This window comes from Vanellus vanellus (assembly GCF_965231255.1).
Source record: "Vanellus vanellus genome assembly, chromosome: 2".
Lineage (NCBI taxonomy): Eukaryota > Metazoa > Chordata > Aves > Charadriiformes > Charadriidae > Vanellus > Vanellus vanellus.
The window spans coordinates 93,944,186-93,970,008 of record NC_138906.1 but is presented as its reverse complement, the minus strand read 5'-3'; the positions used below and the strand labels follow the sequence as shown (position 1 = coordinate 93,970,008).

Here is a 25,823-nt window from a genome sequence, read left to right as displayed (position 1 = left end):
TTCTGTGCTAAAGATACAGCCAATCTGTATTAATCTAATCTACATCATGACACAGGCATCAAAGATTTAAGTGTGATTTACTTCTATACGATGTCCAGCTAATACTGGAGTGCAGCAGAATTCAAACTGTATGGCATTGGCCGAATATGCAGAAATAAAAGAGCGTATGGTCTTTTCAAAAAGGCCATATGAGTCATCCTATAAATCATCTGAATAACAGGTTTAAAACTAGTATTATTTTCTTTCAAAAGTGACTCTTTTTTTTTTTTTTTTTTCTTTTTTAGGGTGTTTCTGATCATAAGTCCTAAACTCTGATACCCATGGATGCTGCAGAGTTCCGCAAGAGAGGGAAGGAGATGGTGGACTATGTTGCAGATTACCTGGAGAAGATAGACAAAAGACAGGTCTTCCCAGATGTGGAACCAGGATATCTAAGGCCCCTCATTCCGGACTGTGCACCCCAGGATCCTGAGAGCTTTGAGGATGTCTTTAAAGACATTGAGAAGATCATTATGCCAGGGGTAAGAAAAATGGATTTGTGGTGTAATGTTTAATACTGCATTTAGGTTTCCAAAGATTTTAAGGAAAATGTGGATTGAAGGCTGTGCAGCTAGACCTTACAAACATCAATACCCACACTGATTAGCTGTTAGAAGGCAGGAGTCTGCTTTACATCCATAGGTAAATATGATTTAACACTTTATACAACTAATGTTTTCTGTTCTTGCTAGAAATAATAAAATCATTCTTTTGCTTTACGTGAGGCTTGCTGTTGGAAATAATTCCCTTTCCTCCCCTGAATTAGTTAAGGCAAAGCTTCATAACTTCCAATTTCATGTGATATTTTTGCTACTTGCAAAGCAAGTAAATGGGATTTTTATTAGTCTGCTGTGCCTAAAGTGTTCCTTCAAGCTGATCTTTAAATGTTAAAATTCTCTTAGGAAAATTCTTTTTATTACAGAGTTGACTAGAAAGGATTCTCCCCAGTGTTTGTTCTGTTGACTTACTCTCCTAAATGTCAACTTCTTCTAGTACCTTTTAAGGCAGATGGACACTACCTAAATATTAGTTCTCGGCTAGATCAGTGTTGGACAGACAATGCAAAACAAAGCATCTGGTATTTGTCAAGTTCTGAGTCTTTCTTGTTTTTTTACTCATGGTATACCTGTTTTTATTTTAAATACGCGCTTGTCTCCTAAGGTCTGTAAGTAGCTTGAAGAGGACTGGGTTATTAGTAAATGTTAATGAGGAATCTCTCCTTTGGATCTCTGCAATAACCACTTGGGGTTGCTTCCCTGGACATAGCTAGGTGATATGATTGCCATGTGACTGGACATGGAACCACTTCTCTGCAAATGTGTTCAGTCAGTGTACTATAATACCAATTCTTTTTCATTGACCAATGTAAATATTTGATATTCAATATGACCTTATCTCGTTTCCCTTGGAGCAAACCCTGTTGTCCTTTCACAGGCAAAAGCTCCACTGAAGTCAATGAAAATCTCTCCACTCTTCTCAAAGATTTGTGGATGAAGTCTTAAATCCAACAAAATTAAATCAGTGCAGATTAGGGACTTGTGAGAATTATGAGAATTTATAAGAATTTTAAGAGAATTATGTCCAACACATGCAAATACTTTCATTGCTACTCATAGATGTGATTGCTTTCCTTTTTCATTGGAGGAAAATACTAACCATTTTATTTTTTGCCTGTGGAATAGAACAGAAAACACTGCTTTGAACGCCTGAGAACATCCAATAAAATAATATCGAATTAAAAAATTAGAGATGAATCATTTGAGAATAGAAAGTGAGACATTCAATTGCAATTAAGTCATCAACATGTCTTGTTCCCTCTTAACTAAATTGATTTATTCTTGATATTTATATGCCCTACAAATAAATTTACTTTTACAAAGTGATACCTTCTGAAGAAGAAATGTTCTGTCCAAAACTTTCCTGTTAATGTTTGTGATACAAAGAGCACAAGTGCGTAAATCCCAATTCTTATAGTAACTCTGATTCTGTCTGTGTTGTTTATACTAAATACTGAACACTCACACGAGCACAGAATCACAAAGTCATAGTATAGTAGAGGTTGGATGGCACCTCTAGAGATCATTTAGTCCACCCCCACTGCTCAAAGCAGAGTCAGTTAGAGCAGGTTGCTTGGGACCATGCACAGTTGGGTATTTGCAAGGATGAAGTCTTCACAATCTCTCTGTTATCCAGTTCCAAAGTTTGACCACCCTCACAGTAAAAAAGCTTTTTCTTATGTTTAAGTGGAATTTTCTGTATTTCAATTTGTACACATTTCTTCTTGTCTTGTCACTGGATGCCACTGAGAAGAATCTGGCTTCATCTTCATGATACCCTCCCATGAGGTGTTTATACACATTAACAAGATGCCCCCTGAGTTTTCTGCAGGCTGAACAATCCCAGCTCTCTCAGCCTCTTGCATATGACAGATGCTCCAATCCATTAATCATCTCCATGGCCCTTCACGGGAATCACTCCAGTATATCTATGTCTTTCTTGTACTGGAGAATCCAGAACTGGACACAGCATTCCAGGTGTGGCTTCATCGGTGCCGAATAGAGGGCAGGATCACCTCTTTTGACCTGCTGGCAACAGTTTTCCTAATGTGGTGCAGGATGCTGTTGGCCTCGTTTGCTGCAAGGGCACATTGCTGCCTTATGTTCAGCTTGTCCACCAGGACCCCCAGCTCCTTTTCTGCAGAGCTGCTTTCCAGCCAGTCGATCCCTGGCCTGTACTGGTGCAGGGGTTTTTTCCTCCCCAGGTACAGGATTTTGCATTTCTCTGTTGAACTTCATGAGATTATTGTTGGCTCATTTCTGCAGCCCGTTGAGGTGTCTTTGAATTGCAGCATGACCACACAGTGTATCAAACATTCCTCCCAGATTTACATCATCTGCAAAACTGCTGAGGGTGCACTCTGTCCCTTTGTCGAGGTCATTAGTGAAGATGTTAAATAGTACTGGCTACGGTATTGATTCCTGGGGTACACCACTGGCCTCCAGCTGGACTTCATGCCACTGATCACAACCCTAAGAGTCTGGCAGTTTATCCAGTTTTCATTCCACTTTACTGTCCACTTATCTAGTCCATATTTCATCACTGTATCAGTAGGGGTGTTATGGGGGGCAGTATTGAAAGTCTTAACTTGATATCCTTGTCTACCAAGCCAGTCATCTTGAAGAAAGCTCTAACGTTGCTTAGGCATGATTTTCCCTTCATAAATCTTTGCTGCCTAGCCCAAATCACCTTATTGTCCTTAATATCTTTGGAAATAGCATTATGGTCTCATCATCTTCCCTGGGATTGAAGTGAGGCCTGTAGTTTCCCAGATCTTCCTTCTAGCCATTCTTGAAGATAGAAGTAACATTTCCTTTTTTCCAGTCCTTCAGAAACGTTCCTCAGTTGCCATAATCTTTCAAAGATATTTGAAAGTGGTCTCAATGGCATTTGTCTAGCTCCTGCAGCACTTCTGAGGGCATCTCATTAGGCTTCATGGACTCATATATGTCCAGTTTATTTAAATGTTTCCTAACCTGATCCTCTTCCAGGTGAGGTCTTCCTTGCTCGAGGCTTTTGCATGCATCTCGGGAGCCTGGGATTCCTGAAGGCAAATTTCCCAGTAAAGACTGAGGTGAAAAAGCCATTGAGTCCCTCAGCCTTTTCCCTGTCACTTGTCAGCAATTCCCCACCCCCATTTGGCAGCAGACCTACATTTACCCTACTTTCCTTTTAATGCTGATGAACCTGCAGAAACCTTTCTTGTTGCCCTTCACATCCCTCATCAGATTTGGCTCTAGGTGGCTTTGGCTTTCCTAACCCTGTCCCTACATACTCAAACAGTGTCTTTATAGCCCTCCTTTTCTGGGTCACTTGACCCTCCTTGCTTTTCTTATATGCTTTGTTTTTATATTTGAGTATCATCAGGAGCTAATTGTTACTTTGTGAAGGCCTCCTGCCACTCTTGCTCAACTTCCTGCATGTGGGGTGGACCATTTTTGAATTTGTAGGAGGTTTTGGAGGATCCTTGAAGATCAGCTAGCTCTTCTGGACCACTCCTCTTTGTGTCTGTCTCCCATGGGATTCTTCCAAGCAGGTCCCATAACAGGCCAAAGCCTGCTCTACTGAAGCCTGGGCTTACGATCCTGCTTTGCGCCTTTCTTCCTGCTCTTGTGATCCTGAACTTGACCTTCTCATGGTCACCACAGTCAAGACTGCCCCTGACTTTCAATCCTTGACCAATTCTTTCTTGTTTGTAAGTATTCAGTCCCACAGCATGTCTCTCCTCATCAGTTCCTCCATCACGTGTGATAGGTAATTATCATCAATACATTCCAGAAACCTCCTGGTCTGGTTGTGCCCTGCTGTGTTGTCTGCCCAGCAGATAACAGCTTGGTTGGAGTCCCCTGTGAGGGCTATAACCTGCGAACATGAGGTTTCTTTCAGCTGTCTGAATGCTGTATCATGTATTTCTTCCTGATCAGGTGGTCTGTAGCAGACACCCCCTGAACGTTGCCCATCTTGAAATCTCCACCAGTCCTGACCCTGTTTGAAGGTAAAGGTGCCCAGGATAGCTGGTCAGCATTCAGGGACTGCTTCTACCAAGCTCAAGATCAGAGCATCCCGACACGTAGGAAGTCAAGGAAGGGAGCCAGGAGACCTGTGTGGCTAAACAGGGAACTGCTTGGCAAGCTCAAGTGGAAGAAGAGAGTTTATAGATCATGGAAGGAAGGGCTGACCGCTTGGGAGGAGTACAGGTCTGCTGTCAGGGGATGTAGAGAGGCAACTAGGAAAGCTAAGGCCTCCTTAGAGTTAAACCTGGCAAGAGGGGTCAAGGACAACAGGAAGAGCTTTTTCAAATACATGGCAGATAAAACTAACACCAGAGGCAATGTAGGCCCACTACTGAATAGGGTGGGTGCCCTGGTGACAGAAGATACAGAGAAGGCAGAACTACTGAATGCCTTCTTTGTCTCTGTCTACTCTGTCGGGGGCTGTCCTGAGGAGTCCTGTTCCGCTGAGACCCCAGATGAAGATGAAGTCAAGTCAATGGATGAGTTTGCCTTAGTTGATGAGGACTGGGTCAGAGACCAGTTAAGCAACCTGGACATCCATAAATCAATGGGTCCAGATGGGATGCACCCGTGGGTGCTGAAGGAGCTGTCTGAAGTCATTGCTGGACCACTCTCCACCATCTTTACCAAGTCTTGGGAAACGGGCGAGGTGCCTGAGGACTGGAGGAAAGCAAATGTCACTCCAGTCTTCAAAAAGGGCAAGAAGGAGGACCCGGGTAACTATAGACCGGTCAGCCTCACCTCCATCCCTGGGAAACTGATGGAACAGCTTATCCTTGGTGTCCTCTCAAGGCATATCAAGGATAAGAGGGTTATTAGGGGCAGTCAGCATGGCTTTTCCAAGGGGAAGTCATGCTTGACCAACCTCATAGCCTTTTATGAGGAAATAACGATGTGGGTGGATGATGGCAGAGCGGTAGATGTGGTCTACCTTGACTTCAGTAAAGCATTTGACACGGTCTCCCACAGCATCCTCATGGCTAAACTAAGGAAGTGTGGACTGGATGACCAGATAATTAGGTGGACTGCAAACTGGCTGAAGGAGAGAAGCCAGAGAGTCGTAGTCAATGGGGCAGAGTCCAGTTGGAGGCCGGTAACCAGTGGAGTGCCTCAAGGGTCGGTGCTGGGGCCCATATTATTCAATATATTCATCAATGATTTAGATGAGGGAATTGAGTGTACTATCAGCAAGTTTGCTGATGACACTAAGCTAGGAGGAGTGGCTGACACGCCAGAGGGCTGTGCTGCCATCCAGAGAGACTTGGACAGGCTGGAGATTTGGGCAGGGAGTAACTTAATGAAATACAACAAGGGAAAGTGTAGGGTCCTACATCTGGGCAGAAACAACCCCAGGTTCCAGTATAGGATGGGGAGCTACCTGTTAGAGAGCAGTGTAGAGGAAAGGGACCTGGGGGTCCTGGTGGACAGCAGGATGACCATGAGCCAGCACTGTGCCCTTGTGGCCAAGAAGGCCAATGGCATCCTGGGCTGTATTAGAAGGGGGGTGGTTAGCAGATCGAGAGAGGTCCTCCTTCCCCTCTACTCTGCCCTGGTGAGACCACATCTGGAATATTGTGTCCAGTTCTGGGCCCCTCAGTTCAAGAGGGACAGAGAGCTGCTGGAGAGAGTCCAGCGTAGGGCAACTAAGATGATTAAGGGAGTGGAGCATCTCCCTTATGAGGAAAGACTGAGGGAGCTGGGTCTCTTTAGTTTGGAGAAGAGGAGACTGAGGGGTGATCTTATTAGCGTTTATAAATATATAAAGGGGGAATGTCATGAGGATGGAGCCAGGCTCTTCTCAGTAGCAACCAATGATAGGACAAGGGGTAATGGATTCAAGCTGGAACACAAGAGGTTCCACTTAAATTTGAGAAGAAACTTCTTCTCAGTGAGGGTGACAGAGCACTGGAACAGGCTGCCCAGGGAGGTTGTGGAGTCTCCTTCTCTGGAGACATTCAAAACTCGCCTGGACGCCTTCCTGTGCAACCTCATCTAGGTGTCCCTGCTCCGACAGGGGGATTGGACTAGATGATCTTTTGAGGTCCCTTCCAATCCCTAGCATACTGTGATACTGTGATACTGTGACCCATAAGCTCTTGACTGGCTTATTGTTCATCCCTGAGCAGAGCCCCATGCATTCCTGCTGCTCTATTGCATAAAGGACCACCTCCCTGCCTTGTGTTCCTGGTCTGTCCTTCCTAAAGAGCTGTCCTCATCTACTGCAGCACTTCAGTCACGTGCACTATCCCACCACATCTCTGTGATCCCAGTGAGATCACAGCCCTGTAACTGCACACAGCCTTCTAATTCCTCCTGTTTGTTCCCCATGTGTCATGCCCTAGCATACAGGTGCTTCAGAGAGGCACCCATTTGTGCTGATTTCCCAGAAAAGACATGAGAGCTTCCCTCTATAATGCAGTCCTTTTAGCACTTGGGATGGGTCCGCTTTAGCCCCGTCTTGTTTTCATGATCTTTCTTGTCCACATTACCCTTCACCCTTTGCTTGCCCACTTAGTCCACCTTCCTCCCTTGACTGTGGGTTTTCGTCTCCTTCCCCCATAATTACTAATTTAAAGTTCTCCTTACCAGGTTAGCCAGCCTGTCTGCAAAGATATTTTTGCCCCAGTTGTTCAGGTGGATCCTGTCTGTTCCTAGGAGTTGATCCTCAAAGAGGGTCCCACTGGTCTTAAAACCCAAATCGCTGCTGTCAACACCAGGTTGCCCGAGTGCTTCACTAGACACAGCAGGGCTCCCACCCCACCTGCAATCAGGGCACTGAACCTATTCTGTAGTTGCAGATCTGCAGGTGGAGCAGAACCCGCCTTCCTAGTGCCAGTAGTTGCAAGCTTCTGCCCTTCACCATTGTGGGACTCCATTTACCAACTGAATAAGCAGAGACTCGGACTTCCCTGCCTTTGGTACATTTAGGGGTTCTGGCTCTTGTGTCTGAGATACCTTGCGCTATGTCTCAAGAAAGATCCACTCAATCTCCTTTTTGTCATCTCTGATGATACTGCACAATCTGCTGACCTCCTAGTGCTCCTCCTTTACATGGCAACACAGACCCTGCACCAGTGCATACCTCCTGCAGGCTAAAAGACCAACTCGCACTGCCCCAGCCTTGGCAAAAGGCCCCATCATCCCTGCAATCCCAGGCCTGCAGAGCTTCATACTCCCTGGGGAGCTTAGTCTGGATTGAGACCTGTGATGTGCCAGGGGTACTTGTTCCAGTTGCTGCTGGGGCCTGTGCCCTGTGGAGCATCACCACTACTGCAGAGTCCACATACAACAACCTTAGCAGCATTTCTGGACCTCTTCTGTGCATTGTGCTGCACGAACTGCTGCATCTGTTGGCTGCCTCTGTTAGCTGTGCTCACAGAAACCGAAGTGTGAAAATGATGGTGCTGTAAAAACACATGGAGGCAGGGAGTATAGGAAGAACTTAGCATAGGAAGACTTGTTCACATTTGGTTTAGAGACCTTTAAAATTATTTATAATTATTTTTAGGGACTTCTGAAATTGGCTATAGGGACAATCTACTCGTATTATATTTTCCCTTAATCTTCTTCCCATCTTTTCCCAAGTAAGACTAACATTTGTAAGTACATCTAGTGGTTTTCAGCTATAGTGCTTTTAGAGTGTTTCACCAGGGAATGTCTTATCTCCATTTTATAAATGAGGAACTGGGCTTCTTCAGAGAAAATAAGTAATATGACAGAGGTCATAAAACCTTGTTTTGCCCATAAGCTATCAGTGGCCAATAAGTGATTCTTGTTTCCTTCATGTTGACATCTTTACTGTGTTAGTTGCGTTCAGATATTTGTTACTTATTGGATGATTGAAAATGTGAAAATGGTGTTCCTTCAGAGGAGCAAGGGACAATTAGTTGTGTAAAGCTATAATGCAGTATTCATTGCTGTCTTTACCCTATAGGAGAACAAGCATTCATGAATGGTAAAACTTATTTATGGAGCTTCTTATGGAATTGGATGTAGACCTTCAAAGGGCAGTCCGCTAAATGATAATGACCACAATGGTGCTAAGTTCCTGGTATTAACACAGGGACTGAGGGAACAACTGCTGAACTCTGATCTCCACAGAAAAAGAAGTCAAGGTGGAAGGGATCTGCATATAAAACTATCAGTGGGAGTCACCATTTTCTCTCAGACTTGCTTTGTTCTCTTGAAATATATCTCCTCCTTTTTTAGAGCCAAAAGTATCAAGTTTAGTTGTAACTGCAAATAGTAGTACTGAAGATGCTAATTTTCCTCACATTGGATCCATTAATATATGAATTTTCAGCTGAAGTAGCTGTCCTTAGTGTGTGGTAAAGGAAGACTCTTGCTTAGACTAAGCAAGCCACAGAAAGACAGACATCCTTAGAGGAAATCTGGGAAATAACATGTCTCTGAGAAGCATTAGAGTGGTAATTACTGAACCCAAGACACTTGTGTATCACTGTTTATCAGCAGAGATCTGAAAAAACAAGCATCAATTATGTCACGCTCTTTGCAATATTTGACAAAGTGTGTCTGTTCCAACATGGCGAAAGAAATGAATTTTACAGCTGCTTCAAGCAAAGGGGGAAGGGGAGGCAGGAGGATGAACCGCAGCTGTGCTTGCCCCAGGGCTTTTGGCTTTTTCGTGTTGTGTGAGTGGTGCAACTGGAATCTACTGTGTTTCATCAAACAAATGGCTCCCAGCAAGTAGGCAGTTTAACCTGATTAACCCAAGATGAATGTCACAAGTCTTACAGATCACAGAGGATTAGAGCTTGGAAGATGAACAGTGGCAGCCCTGGCTCATTATGGACGTCAGTGAAAGTCTGTGCATGTGGGTCCTATCAGGGACCGCTGTTTATTGGCTATTATTTAATCTGTTTATTGTTTTCCTGTGAAGAAACAAGTCCCATCCCATTTTTTTTTCCTGATTTGTGAAGGAAGGTGTTTGCCACAAGTGCTCTAGAGCTTTATTACGTCAAAGAAAGAAATCCTGACCAGATACAAGAGATACAGCTAAAAGTGTTCACAGTAGCTTGTCTTTGGATACCTGATTTGAGCAGGTTTGAACCAAGTGACCAGTAAAAGTGAAATCTTGAACATACCAGGTATAGGGTTAGTTTAGACAGTGGAAAATTGTAGTGGACAGGAGCTGGTTTCATATGAAAGAGATAGGGGCATCTAAAATATTATATATGGTATACTACAGCAGAGAAAGTGGTACCTGATCTGATATTGCGTACACAAGAGTTAAGACAGTTGCCCCTTAGCGTGGACCATGTCACTCAAAGAAGAACTGGTTGTTGGCATGAAGAAGGTTAGAAGAGGAAATTAAAAGGATATTTGCAGTATATAGAACAATGTAGTACAATGATCCCTGAGTTAGCTCCAGAACCAGAAACCTTATCGCAGGCTGGGGAGAGGGGAATGTGAAAGGTAAAATTCATTAGAGGTGGGAATGTGGAACAAAACAGTAAGAAAACACTGAGCTCAGGCAAGTGATGCTCTCAGGATGCTCTTACCATCCTCCCGTTGTAACAGAAGAAATCCAGTATTAAAATAAAGAAAACAAAATGGCATAAGAAAAGCCTAGGCTTCAATAACTCAGCAGCCTCTGGATTTCCAGTCAAGGAAAGATCTTACACACATTCTGCTGAATTCTTGATCGTAGTCCATCCAATCTTCTAGAAGCACTTTTTTCTAAAATTTGCCTTTTATCTTGACTGTGAAAGCTGGTTTTGCCAAACATATATCACATTATTTCTACTATTTAACATTGCAGGGTGGCCGTACATTTCCTGTTTTCAAATTATATTAGATTGGCGTTGTGAAGCACTGTCAAATATCTCACAGATCCTTAAAAATTGCTTAGACATTGCATAAGATAATTCTAAATATTGCTGCTACAAGACAATTGACTACAATTTGTGCAGTTATTGTGGTGTTCTCTCTTATTAGTACATATAAAGTGGAATTGTACATAAATCACAACTTGTTATAGGGAGATGAGAATTTAATTTTCTCCAGAAGGTATAAGATACTGGAATGGTTGTTTCATTTTTGTGGTGAGAAGCTGTTTTGGCCAGATTCAGTGCTTGAATATTAGAAAATAACTCCAGAGTGTGGGCAAGAGAGTTCTGTGGACCTCTGCTGCACTGAAAACACTCTTGCTAAGTCAGTCGCATGACAGAGATGAAAGAAAAAAATACCACAGTCCCTGGAAGCAGAGGGTCAAGAACAGTGCCCTGCACAGAAACTCACGCTGCCACTGCCTGTGCAATTCTTGTCTCTTAGGAAGACAAATGGAGAATTCTGATTTTGGAACTGTTGGGAGGTGGGGCGAGAACTAATTTATTTCTAATTTGAGGAAAAGATAGATAAAAAATTGAGAGAAAACAAGGTAAGCTTTTCTAAAAAATGGGATCCTGTGTTACAGCCAGGTAGTAGAGAACTGTTGTCTGATCCCAACCTCTGTCCTTTTCTGATTTTGTGATAATTTGTTTCTGCTTCCTGCATTAGTTAAAAATGACTACTTTTCCCTAAATGCAGGTGACTCACTGGCACAGTCCATACTTTTTTGCCTACTTCCCTGCAGCCTCTTCCTTCCCAGCTCTTCTTGCAGATATGTTGTGTGGTGGAATAGGATGTGTGGGCTTCTCTTGGGTAAGTTTACTGTGGTATATACTGCTATGTGGTAATGGTGCTTCTTGCCAAGATTTTAAGCATTTCAGTAACATTCTTGATTAATAGCAGTGAAGTCACAGGACTATTTTTATAGGTAAATTTCCTTGACTAATTAAGTGTTTTCACATAGACACCCTGAATGACTCCAATAGTAAAAGGCTATTTCCTCTTAGAAGTTTTGCCCTTGAAAAATCACCAGCATTTAGAATTAGTGGTAGCAGTGCAAACTAATTGGTAATTCATTAAGTAGTATGACTGTTGCCTATCACCCAGTGTTGCTACTTCTCTTATCATCTGGATGAATGGAAAATTGTGTTAAAATATCCACATCCATATGAGGTGGGCTCTTCTCAAAACAGACTGGTACTTGATGTCGAAAAAAAAGTATGCTAGATGCAAATCCTAGCTCTGATATTTGGTAGTCAGGGTTCTATATGAGGCCCTGTTTGACATTTTTTTAGTAAATACTAGAAACAACATGCACAAAATGGCCTTCAGGCCCCTAATATAGCTGGTGAGGTTAGTCAGCTAGTCTCTTCCTCTATAGTCAGAAGACAGAGAGAGAGAAAGAGTTATTCTTGCTCTGGTGGATCCTGTTTCTTTACATGGTCTAGTGAGGTTATTCCCTCTGTTCTATTTTTTAACACAGGCCGCAAGTCCAGCTTGCACGGAGCTGGAGACTGTCATGCTGGATTGGCTAGGGAAGATGATTAATTTGCCTGAAGAGTTTTTAGCTGGGAAGGATGGCCAAGGTGGAGGAGTCATTCAGGTAAGACGGGACATGAAAAAAGAATATGGGATGAGTTTGTGGACTTCATGATTTTGTAAAACCTTCATACCAGAACGCTAATAAAGGAAAGATATTTTTTCTGCCACATGGGTTCCTTTCATATATTCAGAAAGATTGATACTCTGTGAAAATGTCCATAGATGGGTCGGATCATTGATGAAAGTAATGGTTTTGTTTTCAGAGCAGCTGAGTTCTGAAACACTCTTCCCTGTGAAGAATAGCTAGTAGTTCAACTTAAAAGCCCAATTCAGGCTTAAAATTCAAATCATAATGTTGAAAAATCATGTAGGATGGAAATTCTATTTTGTTGATCAAGTGAAGTAAGCTGATACTTACTAATAATGTGCAGCAATGTTTCATGGCTGAAAATAGAAAAAAACTTCTCAAACAAATATATCTGAGGATTTTGAGTACAGCATCATGAAAAGTGGTTACAAAGGCTTCTGTGAGGTCCACCTTAGACACGTTTGATTGTTTACTTCAGTCAGTTTCCAAAACAGACTTCCTTTTTATCAGAAAAAAAGTCTGAGAGATCAAGCAGTGGTTAAGAACATAGGAGAGAATCTTCTATAAGTAGAAATAAGAGAACATAGTAGAAAATCTATCAGTCTTCGTCAAAGAAGTTGAAATTATTTTAAGAAGTTTTCCTTATGTAACAAAATGAAATATTGGAATATCAAAATAAAATGAAGAGCTGCTTAAATTTGAACCTAAATGGTTCTATCAGTAGATAATATAATTTTCAGACTACACTGTAGTATCCAAAATAGAACAAAACCCCACAACTTTGACATTGACTACTTAATGAAAGACTACAATGTCTGAACAGAGTATCTGTACAATAATGAATGTATCATCAATGGGCAAACTTGCATGCATAATAGAGCTATTTTGTTTGTCAGCCAAGGCCTTTCTGCAAATGCAGACTCTGGTCACAGCTATTAATCTAACTAAAACATATCTCTACTATGAAAAAGACTGAATTTTAAATTATTGTTCTGTGCTCCTTTGATAATCTCTGGAGACTGGTCAATGGAGGCCAGGGCGCAATCCATTTTATCGTAAGATAGGCTTCTAAACCACATGTGAATTACATGCTAGAAGTGGGGGCTTCTTTCTTCCATCTCAACTGCAAATGCCTACAGCATATTCCAATGAATTCTTCCCAACATCTTCTTAGGCAAGTATGAATTTAATCTAACTGCTATGATTCTCCTAGGTGGGTGTATTTCCAGAATAACTCTTTACTCATCTGCTTGCTCTGTTAGGATCTTTTTCATTACAATTACTAGGGAGGGGGTTATGCTTAAGAAATCAAGCTTTCGTCATGTGTCTTAACAGTATTTATTTTGTACCAGTGAAAGCAAGCAATTATGCGTGATGGTTATCAGCAGGAAATATTGCCCTTCCAGGCTGACAATGCTGGATTGCCCATAATTTTCATCAGAAACCAGTCAGTTTCAAGAATCAAAAGTGCTCTGTGTTCCTGCTTACGATGAAGTAATTTGTGCTGCAGATATTCTTGTCTTACTCTTGAAACAGTAATGACACAAATAAGAGAGCGTGAGGCAAAGACAACATGAGCGTGTGAAAGTGCCAGTCATTCTCTTGGTAAATACCAAGTAATTATTGTGGTATTGGGTAAAACTGAGCCTGTGAAAATTGGCTGTTAATTACATTTGAAAGTCTATGTCAATATGAAGCACTTTGTTGTTGTGTGCTGGATGACACTTGAAAATGGCAAAAGATGAAAGAAAATTTCAGTTCAGATCTCTGGTGGACATGAACATCAGCTCTTGCTGATATTTCTTCCGCCTCTTGAGCCTGCTTGCCATGGCAACCTTTGTTTGCTTGCAGTAAAAGGAAAGGTATCATCATCCTTCGCTTAATGCAGAATACAGCATTCAAGAGGAGAAAAAAACAGCTTTTAAAAATAAGTGAGAAAGCAACTTTCTTCCCAAAGCTCATATCCCACTGTTCGTTCTAGATAAACTGCTGAAAAGTGTACCACCTTTGAATTTTAAAGAGTTTCCTTGCTCTGCAAAGAACAAGTATTTTAAGGGTGCAACAAAATGAGACTTAGCCTGTCTTTGGCCTGGCTAGGAACACTGCTGATTTGTCTTTCTTGTCAGTTAGTGTCCTGGTTTGAGCGATACAGGACTAATTTCTCTTTCAGTAATTTTACTTTGCAGTAAAGTCTCTTCTAATGCTAGGGAAAACTGCATATTTAGAAGACTCTAGAGCCTGAATTTGTGAAAATATTTACTTTATAGCCAGCTATGGTATGCAGGTTTAAAGTCTCAGTGTTTTCGAGCGCACCAGGTGCAGGGATGAGGAGGAATGAGACCTGGTCACTTGACCCAAGCTGGCCAACAGCATTATTTCGTACCATGAACGTCACATTCAGATAAATGAAGAAGTTTGCTGAGGAGTTTCTCTATTCCTTGATGGCTGCTATCCTGAGAACTTCTTGCCCCAGTGCCGGACCCTTGAGTCCTTCCTTCCCTCCCGAAGCCGTAGTGCTCGTAGTGTCCTACATTTGCTGTCCACTGCTGGGAGTGCACAGCTTCCTACCGGTAGAATTGGCTGAGTATATTCCTTGTGTATTTTATACTGGTATCGGGATCAATATTGGTTCTTTAGTGTTATTAATGTTAATTTTTTAGTCTTATTCTATTAAATCTGTTTATATTTCAACCCTCAGGTTTCCCTGTTTTTCCTGATTCCCCTTCCTGGGTGGGGAGGGGTCATCGGGTTAGAGAATGATAGTCTAAATGACAATACATTGTTGTGAATTCCTCGAACAATAACAGTAAGCAAAGTAGCTCAAGAACAAAGGTATTTTTTCCTCAAAAATATTTAGTGCAAGACTTCAGTGCAAAGTGAATAGAAGAACTTTATCAACCAGGTTCTGCAAACACTGTAAGCTTCAGGATAAAAAAGTTGACTTATGGAAACTGAGGGAAGGTGAAAAAGCCTACATCTATCATGAGACATCCAAAAGCATTTCCAGGTTGCTGGATTCAGGTGCCTTTAGGCTATGTACCAGCTCTATATCAGGAGGCAAGATTCAACAGGCACTTTCCCATTCATCCTTGTTCCTGTATAAGGAAATTCATACAAGAACTGTTGTATACACTGGCTACACACCAGCCTGGATGAACAGCCAGGATGCCAAGACATTTTGTGGCACTCCTCAGAAAGCTGAGGCTATTCTTGAGCTTAAGTCATTTGCCTGCCCAGCCAGGGCAGAAGAAAAAAAGCGCTGTTTTCTCCACATATATTTGAAAGATTTTCACATATCCCCTTAAATATCTATTTTAATAAAAGTAATAGTATTATTTCCCACATATTAAATGCAAGGATGCTAGAGCTAACTTTACTGTGAAGAACTAAAGTTTAGAAAGGTTGTTTTCAGAGACTGGCCCGATGCGAGATGGAATTAGGTCTTGCACACAGGCTTTATGTTGCCCAACTTCATTATGAGGACATAACTTACCTGAACATCACAATAAATTGCAGTGGTTTGCACAAATGAAAAGTATTCTCATCTGCTGAATTGCTGGAAAGGGTATTTCAAGCAATATTTTCTGATAGTATAGGCCCATTATGCAAGTCTTCTGATTATGTGGGGTTCTTTAGAAGATTATATACTGTTTGTAAAAAAAAAAAAAAAACCACAAAAACAAAAACCCAATAAAAAAAACTTCTGAGAAAATAGGTGATTTCTTGACTGTAATAGGTGATGTTCTTGACTTGTAAAACAAGTCATTATATTCTACCTCACAGGACTGTCAGGAAGCATGGGTATTTTTTTCACTGTTACTTAGATAATATCGTGCTGAGCACAGCAGAAATAGTTTTGCTAACAAAGACACGATGACAGAAGTTTCTTATCAGGAAACTTACACTGTGTGAGATTCATCTCACATTTTGTCAGATAAAGTTGAACATACAAGAAGGTACCTTTAGAGGAACCATTTATCTTAGTCCAAAATATTTGCTTAAAATAAATCGAATTACTGCTTTCTGGATGTGCTTACCTCTCTCTGCTGAATACTAAGGGACCTTAAACAATTATTTTATTCAAATATTTAACTTTTGATGAATCAGATCTTGAAAGTTCTTTATGTGTAAGATGAAGATAATTGGGTGCACACACTCTTGCATCATGCATTTTGAGAACTATGGACAGGAATGATTTCTTGGTGTTTAGATATTCAGATGTACATTCTGAGTATCTGGCTACAGACCATATGCAGAATAAGATTAAATGGGGAGATTGCTGAGTTATGTTTTCTGTAATTAATGGACAGAATTTCCTTCAGCCCTTGCCTCCACATGGAAGTTCTACCTTACTTGACCCAGGAGCGATATTTGTTTTCCTGTACTGTTCTGTATCTGTAATATTTCCCTCCGTTGCCATAATGCTGTATGCAGCAGCAGCTATAAGAAATGCACAAAACTGCCCCCAGCTCATCTTTGTGCTCTGATGCAGAACCTGGGGTCTATACTCCTTAAATCCCACACCACCAGAAAGGCAGATAAAATATATTCATCATGGAAATGCATTTAGTAAATGTTTTTCCTGCTTACTCCATTCATGAGGCTGTTGAATTTCAGCTGGATTGAGTTCACTCACTGTTGGGATGTTGACGTGTAGAAGGCAGCTTTGTCTCATATAAATAGCTCAGCTAACTTCAGTATTAGGAGAAAGTCTGAGTTCACAGGGATCATTCTCATGTATGAAATCTGTAGGGTCAGGTACACCTCCAGGGAAGAAATAAAACTTCCCAAATATTTAAACATTGGTTGTAATTAGTAAGTATACACAGGTCTTCAGAAGAGGGAAGATGATACAGTTTTGGTACAGGGTAAGAAACATCACTGCAAAATTAACTTGTTGACACTGGGGGTATTTCTGAGACATACTTATTAATATAAGTAACTGTAGTCATTGCAGTGTTTTGTGCTTGACAGAGGAAGATTCACATGACAATTGTTCAACTTTGAAAGTACCTAAAAGCTCTATCTTGCATATAGAAACCCAAACCCGTTGAAATTTATGAACGTGTGTTTACAAACTGTTACTTACAGTTTAAAAGAAAAGTTTAGAGCATGTTTCATCTGCCTGTTCTAGAGGAAAACCATAAAAAGAATTTGTGGGAACTTATATTCTCTTGTAAAATTTAAAGATCAATTAATACAAAAAATTCCCCCCTTTGTTGTCCCAGAGCATCCAAGACAAAATTTAAACTCATGTTTTGTGAGTCAAAGGGCACTTCAGAAATAGTGTGTGACTGTTCCTTTCATCTGTGTGGTTTTGATGAAGAAAATGTACATAACTAATACTTTAAAATTCAGTTAGCTATATTGAATCATAGCTTTTTTGCTTTTTCAGTGTTTTTTCTCTTTTAGCCACAATAATTGACTTGCCTAGGGTACCTCTAAATATTAAATAAGTGTTATAATTATGAATGTTGTTTGATAGAAATGAGAGTTGACAGTCAGATTCTGATGGAAGTTAAATGTGCAGAAATCCACAGTAACAGAAATCAACAGTTACTTTGTCATTGTTGCTGGTTAACGAATGGTGCCTGGTTCAAGAGCCTTTTCATATGCGTTTAAGTCTGTGGATCCAGCTTTCTAGCACTGATTGCAAGGCTGGTGCCTAAACTAAACAAGCATAGAGATTAAAGAGAGCAGACAGAGGCATCCGAACGGAGGAGACCAAGATCAAATAGAGATTCCTCCCTTGCTGTAACACATATTCTTGAAAAGCATGCGATTGCACAGTTTCTCATATGCAGTTTCTGTTAATTTTGCAGATTCATACAGAAGAAAATGTTGCTTTTCTTCTTCTGAAAAGTCTTTCTTTTGAACCTTCCTTCAATTTGTCCCACAGGGAAGTGCGAGCGAGGCCACCTTGATTTCACTGCTTGCTGCAAGAACAAAAGCCATCAGACGGGTGCAGTCAGAAAAGCCTGAGCTAACAGAAGTAGACATCATGGGTAGGCTGGTGGCCTATACTTCTGATCAGGTGAGTTACCTCTCAAAAACATGGAAACATGGGCTCTCTGCTTAACAATTTCAGCCATCTCAGTACGCAGGTGACTTTGGATTGGTGACTATTTGGACTTGCTTATTTAAATCTTACTGTACGTCATAAGAGGGCTGGAATCTCACATATGCTACCATAATAGAAAGAATAAATTTCTGGAGGTCAGTGTTATATAAGTATTGCTTCTTTACAAAAAGAGCTCATTTGAAGTAAATAAAGATACTTGAGTAAGGAATTCATTTCAGTTGTATTGAGTAAGTCTAGACCATCTTTTGTTACATCTAGGCTTGTTTGTCCATATGTGCACACATTATTTTCCTCCTACATACACATGTGCAAACAAAGACACATACATCCTCTCCCTGTATGCATGCATGGGTGCAGGTGCACGCACACAGACAATCCTAGTGCATGAATATAAAGCAAATTGGTCATAGTATTTGAAGAAGCCTAAAACATTATTATTTTTTAAAAGAAAAAAAAATCCTAATATATCCATGTATCCATACAGCTAAGAAATCTTCTGAGAAAACAGAAAACATAATCCTTGATTTCTGACTGTGAGTGGTATTTAGCAGGCTATGTTAGGCTAAATTCTCAGCAAGCCAGGACCATGAGAGGCTTTTATTGTTAATGAAATCAAATTCTAGTCTTCTGAGTTCTGCTGCTCTTACTTTTCTGACACACTAATCCTACTGAAGGGCCAAGCAATGTTGCTTCTCTCAATAGCTGTGACGTTTTCTTATCTTAATGTCAATGAGATAGAAGAAACTTCTTTAGTATTTGGTGTTTAGTTTAAAGTAATATCTGATTATGCAGAACAAAATGCCCAGATTTCAGGCGTACCTTAATTTACTACTAGCTGTATGTTAAAAAGCACTGGAGAACAAGTTAAAAGTACACTTGCTCTTTGATGGTGGGAAGAGGCACTACACTTGTAGGGTGAGAACAGTCAGGACCAGAAAATATGAGGAAAGAAAACTGTTTTCAAAAGGGACAAAGGATATTTGTCCTTTTTTTTTGTCTGGGACCCTAAGGTCTGTGCTGCGCAGACCGCCAGTCCCAGAGCTCAAACTCTGACCCAGTGATGCACAAAACCTTTTACTTGTTTTCATTTTTTGTCCCATGTAAGTGGCTGACCTGAAATGAGGACTGACAGGCCTCTCTGCCTACTGAAGGTCAGAGGATCTTATGTTTATACAAGGATTTGCCTTAAGATATCGCTGACCTTTCAAAGCAGATTGTTGCAGAGCTCACCGGTTCTTCTGCATTAAGAACAGACCTGTGTGACTCATAGGCAATAATCCACAAAAGAAAGTAAGCCTAAGCCTTTCTGTGGGAGAGAAAACCATGTACCGACAGAGCATAACGCTGCAAGAATGTATTAGGAAGGAGGTAAAGAGTTGGCTGGTCAGGAGACCCAGAGCAGATCTCATATATCTTGGGGTATCATTTTAGCTTCTTGGCATTTTGCGAAAATTGTTATCCAACTGAAATAATTTTGCTTTGTGTTAATGAGTACAGAGCAGGACTGGCAACAAAGCTTTCTCAAATAACTGCTTGGGGGTTTGGAGACAACAGAAGAGGATCCCTGTCTGTTGTAGTGCCTGGGCTATCCTGACTCTTGCAGGGGATACTGAATGTGAGACATGAGAGCTGAGAGGAGCATCCAGCTACTCCTGACAGTAGACATCTGACTGTTTGGGACCAGGACAGAAGTCAGGGTACTTTTTTTGATATTCATAAATTTTCTCAGGCCATTTCCTTCATCAGCCTTTTTTTGCCATGTTTATTTGTCTACCTTAAGCCCACTCATTTCACTGATCTCTGTTTGGCTCCTTGCTCTCCTTGAGGATAGTGGGAGATTCCCAAGTACCTTGCTGAGAACCAGGAATTCCATGGAGCAGCGGTCACTAAAGATTTGTTCTAATGGAAAAGCATCTTGGCAGTTTTAACCTTAAGATTGTGAATGGATGTAGTTATCATAGAGCGTTACTACAATTTTGGAGGCTTGAGGAAGGAAGTTCTGACTGGCTAACAACGTCAATGTATTATTGTAGTTTTCTTATTTACAATTTTTGCATAAATCACTTATAAAATACCTCTTGCCATTGTACACTTGAATGAAGTATGGTATTGCTATGGTACACACATTGTTTGTCACTTCAAAAGCAGTTAATTATATTTCAAGTCTAGACTTCTATATTTTCTTAAGCTGGTGCCTAATTAGTTTGCCAAGGTACTTTAACAAGAGGCACTGCTGAGATACGAGTTAATAGTCAATCTGCCTTTAAAATGTGTGATTCCAGGGATACGTGAAGTTGAAAGGCAGAAACTTTATCTTCATCTGGTCTTGTTCAACCTATATTTTGGCTTAATCTTTCCCGTCATTATATGCTAAATTAGAATAGAATTAGTAAATGCTCTTGTAGGCACTAGTAAGAACAAACAAGGGTAGGATGGAGATTATAAATTAAAATAATCACGATATGAAAAGGTGAGGAATTTTTCCTTTCAAATTAATGATGATTAATGAAACTGTAGAAAGTGGAAGGTAAAATAACTTCTTTTGGTTTTAGTTATGCTCTAAAGGAGAGTATTTTGTGGCTAAACATACCTTTTACTGTTAATAGAGTCTTTATACTATTGTACTTCACAAATTTATAAGAATTTCTTAGTGATATCTTTGTTTTTATTTACGGAGACTTACTTTATGTCCTAAAAATATTATTTAAGAGGAATTCAAATAAAATGGGTTATAAATAAAATAACATATTAGGAATGAACCTTAATGGTCTATCAAAATGAATGAATGATTGAACCACTATTTATTCTGTAGGTAGTCTAAAAAAAATGGTAATGTAAGAAAATACCTCAGTCTATACCATACCATGATGTATATTTTTTTAGGGTTCAGCAAAGGTGTATGCCATAAAAATATGCCAGTGAGCAACTGAATCATTATCAGGCAAGCTGATTATCTGCATGTCTTTTGGTTGATTTGGAGCCAAATCCTGAAGCTCTTAATCAATCCTACCTAATTGTGAATATGTTAATTAAAGCTCTCACTAAGGTTAATTGAACTCTTTTCTGAATGATGCCGTGGCAATGGTTTGAAGAATACTTCAGGGTTTCTATTAGTGTATTTGTGTTTGTGTGTATATGTATGTATGTTTGTCTGTCTGTCTCTCTGAAAGAGGGAGAGGTATGTATCTGTTACGTACCAGCAATAGTCCCAGGATCTCAACTGTTGCTTTACTTGAAAGAAATTATTTTTTATTTTCAAATGCAAATGAACTACTTGCATTCCAATAAAAGGTATCTGTCTTAAAACCTGCCCGTTTCCTTGTAGGCTCATTCGTCAGTGGAAAGGGCTGCATTAATTGGTGGTGTGAAGATTAAAAATGTTTCTTCAGATGATACATTTAGTGTTTGTGGTTCAGCCCTAAAGAAAGTTTTGGACGAAGACAAAGCTTCTGGTCTTATCCCATTCTTTGTGAGTACTGGATTTTAGTTAATCAGTGGATTTATTGCTTCTGATAAGCTATTTCTGACATGAGTAGATGATCTCAGCCCTAACAAAGGGATCGATAGGCGACCTAGCTAGAATACTAGGGCAGGTTTCATGAGTGTTCTTCACGCACATTTCTGTGCAGTATAAGGAAGTCATTTGAGCAGTCGGTTGCACTTCTCAGCAAAAATAATGTTTTAAAAGGGCTTAAAGTTATATTGGACAGTTGAATAAATTGAGGTGAATTTTGTGGTTGCATGTAATCCTGCAATGTTATAATCTCCTAACACTTGCATTCTGAACCACCTCTTTTACAAAGGTATACTTTTCTTTTTCAGGTTCTAAATTACTTGCACATAAACCAAGTTTAAAGGCAATAAATTAAATGATGGAACCTCAAAATTAAGTATTTTTAAGACAAAATAGTTTCTCCTCCTCACTACTTTAGCAAAGAAGTCAACCTCCATAATGTACCCCAAAGATCAGCAAGGTCAGACATTGTCAGACAGGTATGAGTATGTGACTTATCTCTAACAGATGAGCTATGGGGAATCCAGCTGTGGAAGTCTTAAGGTGTCATCATTTCTTGTTATATGTCCACTTTCCTTTCCGGAAGTTCGTGCTTCCACAGCAGTCCAGCAAAAGCAAATGTTTATATCTCAGTAGCTAAAGCTCATAATCCCCCAATTTTTGACACAGAACAGTGTTAGATTGGATACAATTCTAAAGTTTGGTTCTACTTTAAGTACCTGATCAAAAAGAATATTTGCTTATTGAATCACATCTACTCCTCCTGTCAGTTCAGAACAACATATTATTTCAAGTTAAAGCAAGATTTTACCATTTGTTTTTTCATGGAGTAGTAGTTTTTGTACATCATCAACAAATTTTTTGCTCATTTCCAAGTATTATGCCTCTACAAACTTGATATAGACCATGATCTGTATAGATCTATAAAGGGATATAACATGCTACCAATAATATATTTTTACTGGCCTACACTGAACAAAAATGGGAGGGAAAAAGAACTGTTTTAGAAACCGAGAACTTTAGAAATGTGGTTTTTTTTAAGAGAGTCAAAAATATATCATGATTTTTTCAGAAAAGTGCTTGACGATTTTTCCTTTTCTTTCATGTGGTAACATTTTGAAAAGGGCTAATGTGACTTAAATTTCTATTAAATGTTTTTAGAAGAATTAGCAGATTAAGCTTGCTTATAGTCATGGATAAGTGTCAAATAGGACAAAGAAGCTTAAATTTCACCAAACTTTTTTGAAAATGTAATGTTTTTACTTGTTGTTAACCCCTAGTGTCTGGTTTTGTGTCGTATGAGGATGAATAGGGTGAAAAGTGTTTTTCATATCTGCAGAATGCTGCTGATTTCTAGCCTGCCTAGAACTAGCAAGTCCTTGAGATGACCAAGCACATCCCATCAATTGCTTTCTGGTATAATATGACTATGGCTGAGAAACAAAGCATCTAAAAGGCTGCCTAAATGAACTTTCTTCTGTGTGCTGCGTGTATTGAAGTGGAGATGTGTGATAAGGCATGTTTTATTTGCCTGTTATATGGTACCAGCTCATAATATCTTGTATAAGATTCTACTTGTTTATCTTACTGTTAATTTTAAACAATTAGAAGTACAGCACTGTATCACATCTCTGTGCTCTAATGAAAAATTTAACGTGTTTTTTCCTCATCTTTTGTCCATTAACAAAAAAATGCAACTTGCCTCTCATAAATATTCATCCCTTATTAATTTATCTTTGTGTACCAAGAAGAAATAAAAAATTCTGGTTTATGCATTCAGTGACACCTTTACAAAGGGTGATTTAACTGTTGTTTTTCTTCATCTGTTTGCTTAGCTGTGCAAAACAGGCTTTCAAAGCCAGTAAAGGCTCAGTCTGAGTTAATATGGCCTGTGCCAGGTCTTCCATTTATTTGTATACATAAAACATGTCAGCTTAGATTAAACTAGATCTCATTATCCTTATGGTTGGCCTCTTAACTCAAAAGGTGTGTTAATTCTCTGTCATGCTGAGCAGCAGTCCATGCACACTGTATTTGTGCTCCCTTTTCTGGCTTGCAGATTTCAAAAGCCTTTCCATTTCTTTTGTTCTTGAGTAATTTGGTGCTATTTTATTTTGCCCTGGTGACAAAGATATGCACATTGCCAAGGAAACACCTTATGCCACTTTATTCCTTGTCTCCTTGTATTCACTGATCCTTCACTAAGGGGAGTGATTTAACATCAAAGCAAAAAGTTTAACAGAAGAAATTCTGCCTGAAGAGACAGTAGACGTATCATTCCTAATGCAGAGATCTTGGTTGCATCCAAGCTGATATAGTCTCCCTTATCAGCAAAAAAAAAAAGTTTTGTAGGGGATTAAAAAGAAAATACAGGCAAATTACAATGCCTTATAGGCGTGATCCTCCTCTTATATTTAATGTATAAATGAGGAGTCATTATACCAAACTTGATAGAAGTGCTTTGCTTATAGAGGTGAGTGGAGAATCAGGGGTGCATTTGCTTGACGTGAAACAAGTTCTTTCATTTACGAAAATCTGGTAATTATAGGTTTGCCTTTCACATACATAGGATTTGGCAGCCAGCCTTCTGTGGGAGTGGCATTGCCTTTAAAATGCATCTTTGAAATCCTATCCACCATCAGTATCTTTTAGCACTAGTAACGTGTATATCATTTTGTTCCGTGAAGGCTATTGCCAATTAGTGTACCCAGACCTCTACTTTTGTTTCCTTTTATTTCTGAGTTGGGACTTGTGTTCATTTGCCTCTTTCAAAATACTTTTGCAGAAATTGAAACAGAGATATTTTCATATAGTAAAGCAAGCAGACTGTGCAAACAAAGCACTTAACCGTGTCAGGTGTGGAGGCACTAAAGTTGCCACAATTTACTGAGAAGCAATTTCCAAGTGTGGCTGATATGCAGCCACAAGATAAGGGGGAGCTTTAAAGCATGTGCTGAAGTCATGTCCATTTCATTAATTATAAACACTGACTGGTGGTTAAGCACATGTGTAAATGCCTTTCTCAGTTGGGCCCTAAGCTCCCAGCTTGAGACAGGCCTCTGCATCGAATGAATGTTGACCGGGATGCTCAAATATAGGGACCACTAAGTTAAGCACCGCCAGATTCAGAGGTAGGGTCCACTGCATTCAAGCCTAGTTCACTTGAATGTGTATAAGTATATATATTGCAGCTAGGATATATATCGTACAATATACTTCAACAACCTCATCTAGTATAAAGCTGCTATAACATGATCAACTTGCTGCTGAACAAAGGCCCACCATGAAATCTCTCTGATTCCAGCTGAAATGACTCTTCTGAATGATGATCTGCAGGATATTAAGAAGCAGGCTGTATCTGGACTCACTGGGGAAACAATAAATCAGAATTAGACTGACAGAGGAGCCATCTTTTCAGTAGAAGTTAACATTTAAATCCTGACCACAGATTCCCATTTGGAAGAAGCATTCTCAAGATATGTACAGGCTTCTAGGGTGATGTTTCTTAACCCACAGTTTGGGAATGATTGCTGTTCTGTAAAATACTGAATGGTGGTTTAGTAAACTGTTGCAGTTTTCTTCAAGCCACAGACATTCTCCTGAGTGCAAGCTGGCAAACAATGGAGTAGGAGAAAATAAAAATAGTAAGAGAACATTGAAAGTTCTGCCTCATTTTAGTTAATTGCAAATGAAAAGCTTTGTGGTGAAACTGTGCAAAATGTATCCACATCCTTTTCAAAAGCTGTAGGAGGTTTTCCAGTTGAAAAGATTGAGAGTCATTGCTCTCAGGCATCGTAAAGATTCATGCGTGTTGCCTGACACGGCTCTTGATTTCAGGAAAGTAATACATGAGATGACTGAGGCAGGCATTTTAGCTGCTTTGTATTCGCAACCAGGGCTGAGTCAAATTTGAAGTGCACAACCTGAAAAGGATAAGGCCTGCAGGCTATGCTGAGCCGCCAGTCCCATTTCTGTGTTGCAGCCTGTCCCCTGCCCTTTGCACAAATGTGATTTTGCCGGTGTTATACAGGTTACAAATTGAGTTAGATTCATTGTGTAGTACTGAGGAGGGGTAATGAGAATCCTGAAAAGAGCAGATGCTGTCACTTTAACTGGTTTCTGAGAATTAAAACAAGT

At 40.0% G+C, this 25,823-nt stretch overlaps 1 protein-coding gene across 1 annotated transcript in view; it reads left to right on the top strand.

Moving 5' to 3' along the window:
* Positions 1-320: 320 nt before the first annotated feature.
* DDC (dopa decarboxylase) overlaps positions 321-25,823 on the top strand; it is a gene marked incomplete at both ends in the record, with an annotated part of 56,119 nt that continues 30,616 nt past the window's right edge. Inside the window, 5 exons of the mRNA XM_082499570.1 lie at positions 321-521; positions 11,160-11,273; positions 11,944-12,063; positions 17,990-18,124; positions 21,498-21,641. Coding sequence (XP_082355696.1) covers positions 321-521; positions 11,160-11,273; positions 11,944-12,063; positions 17,990-18,124; positions 21,498-21,641 — 714 coding nt within the window. The remainder of the gene's footprint in view (positions 522-11,159; positions 11,274-11,943; positions 12,064-17,989; positions 18,125-21,497; positions 21,642-25,823) is intronic.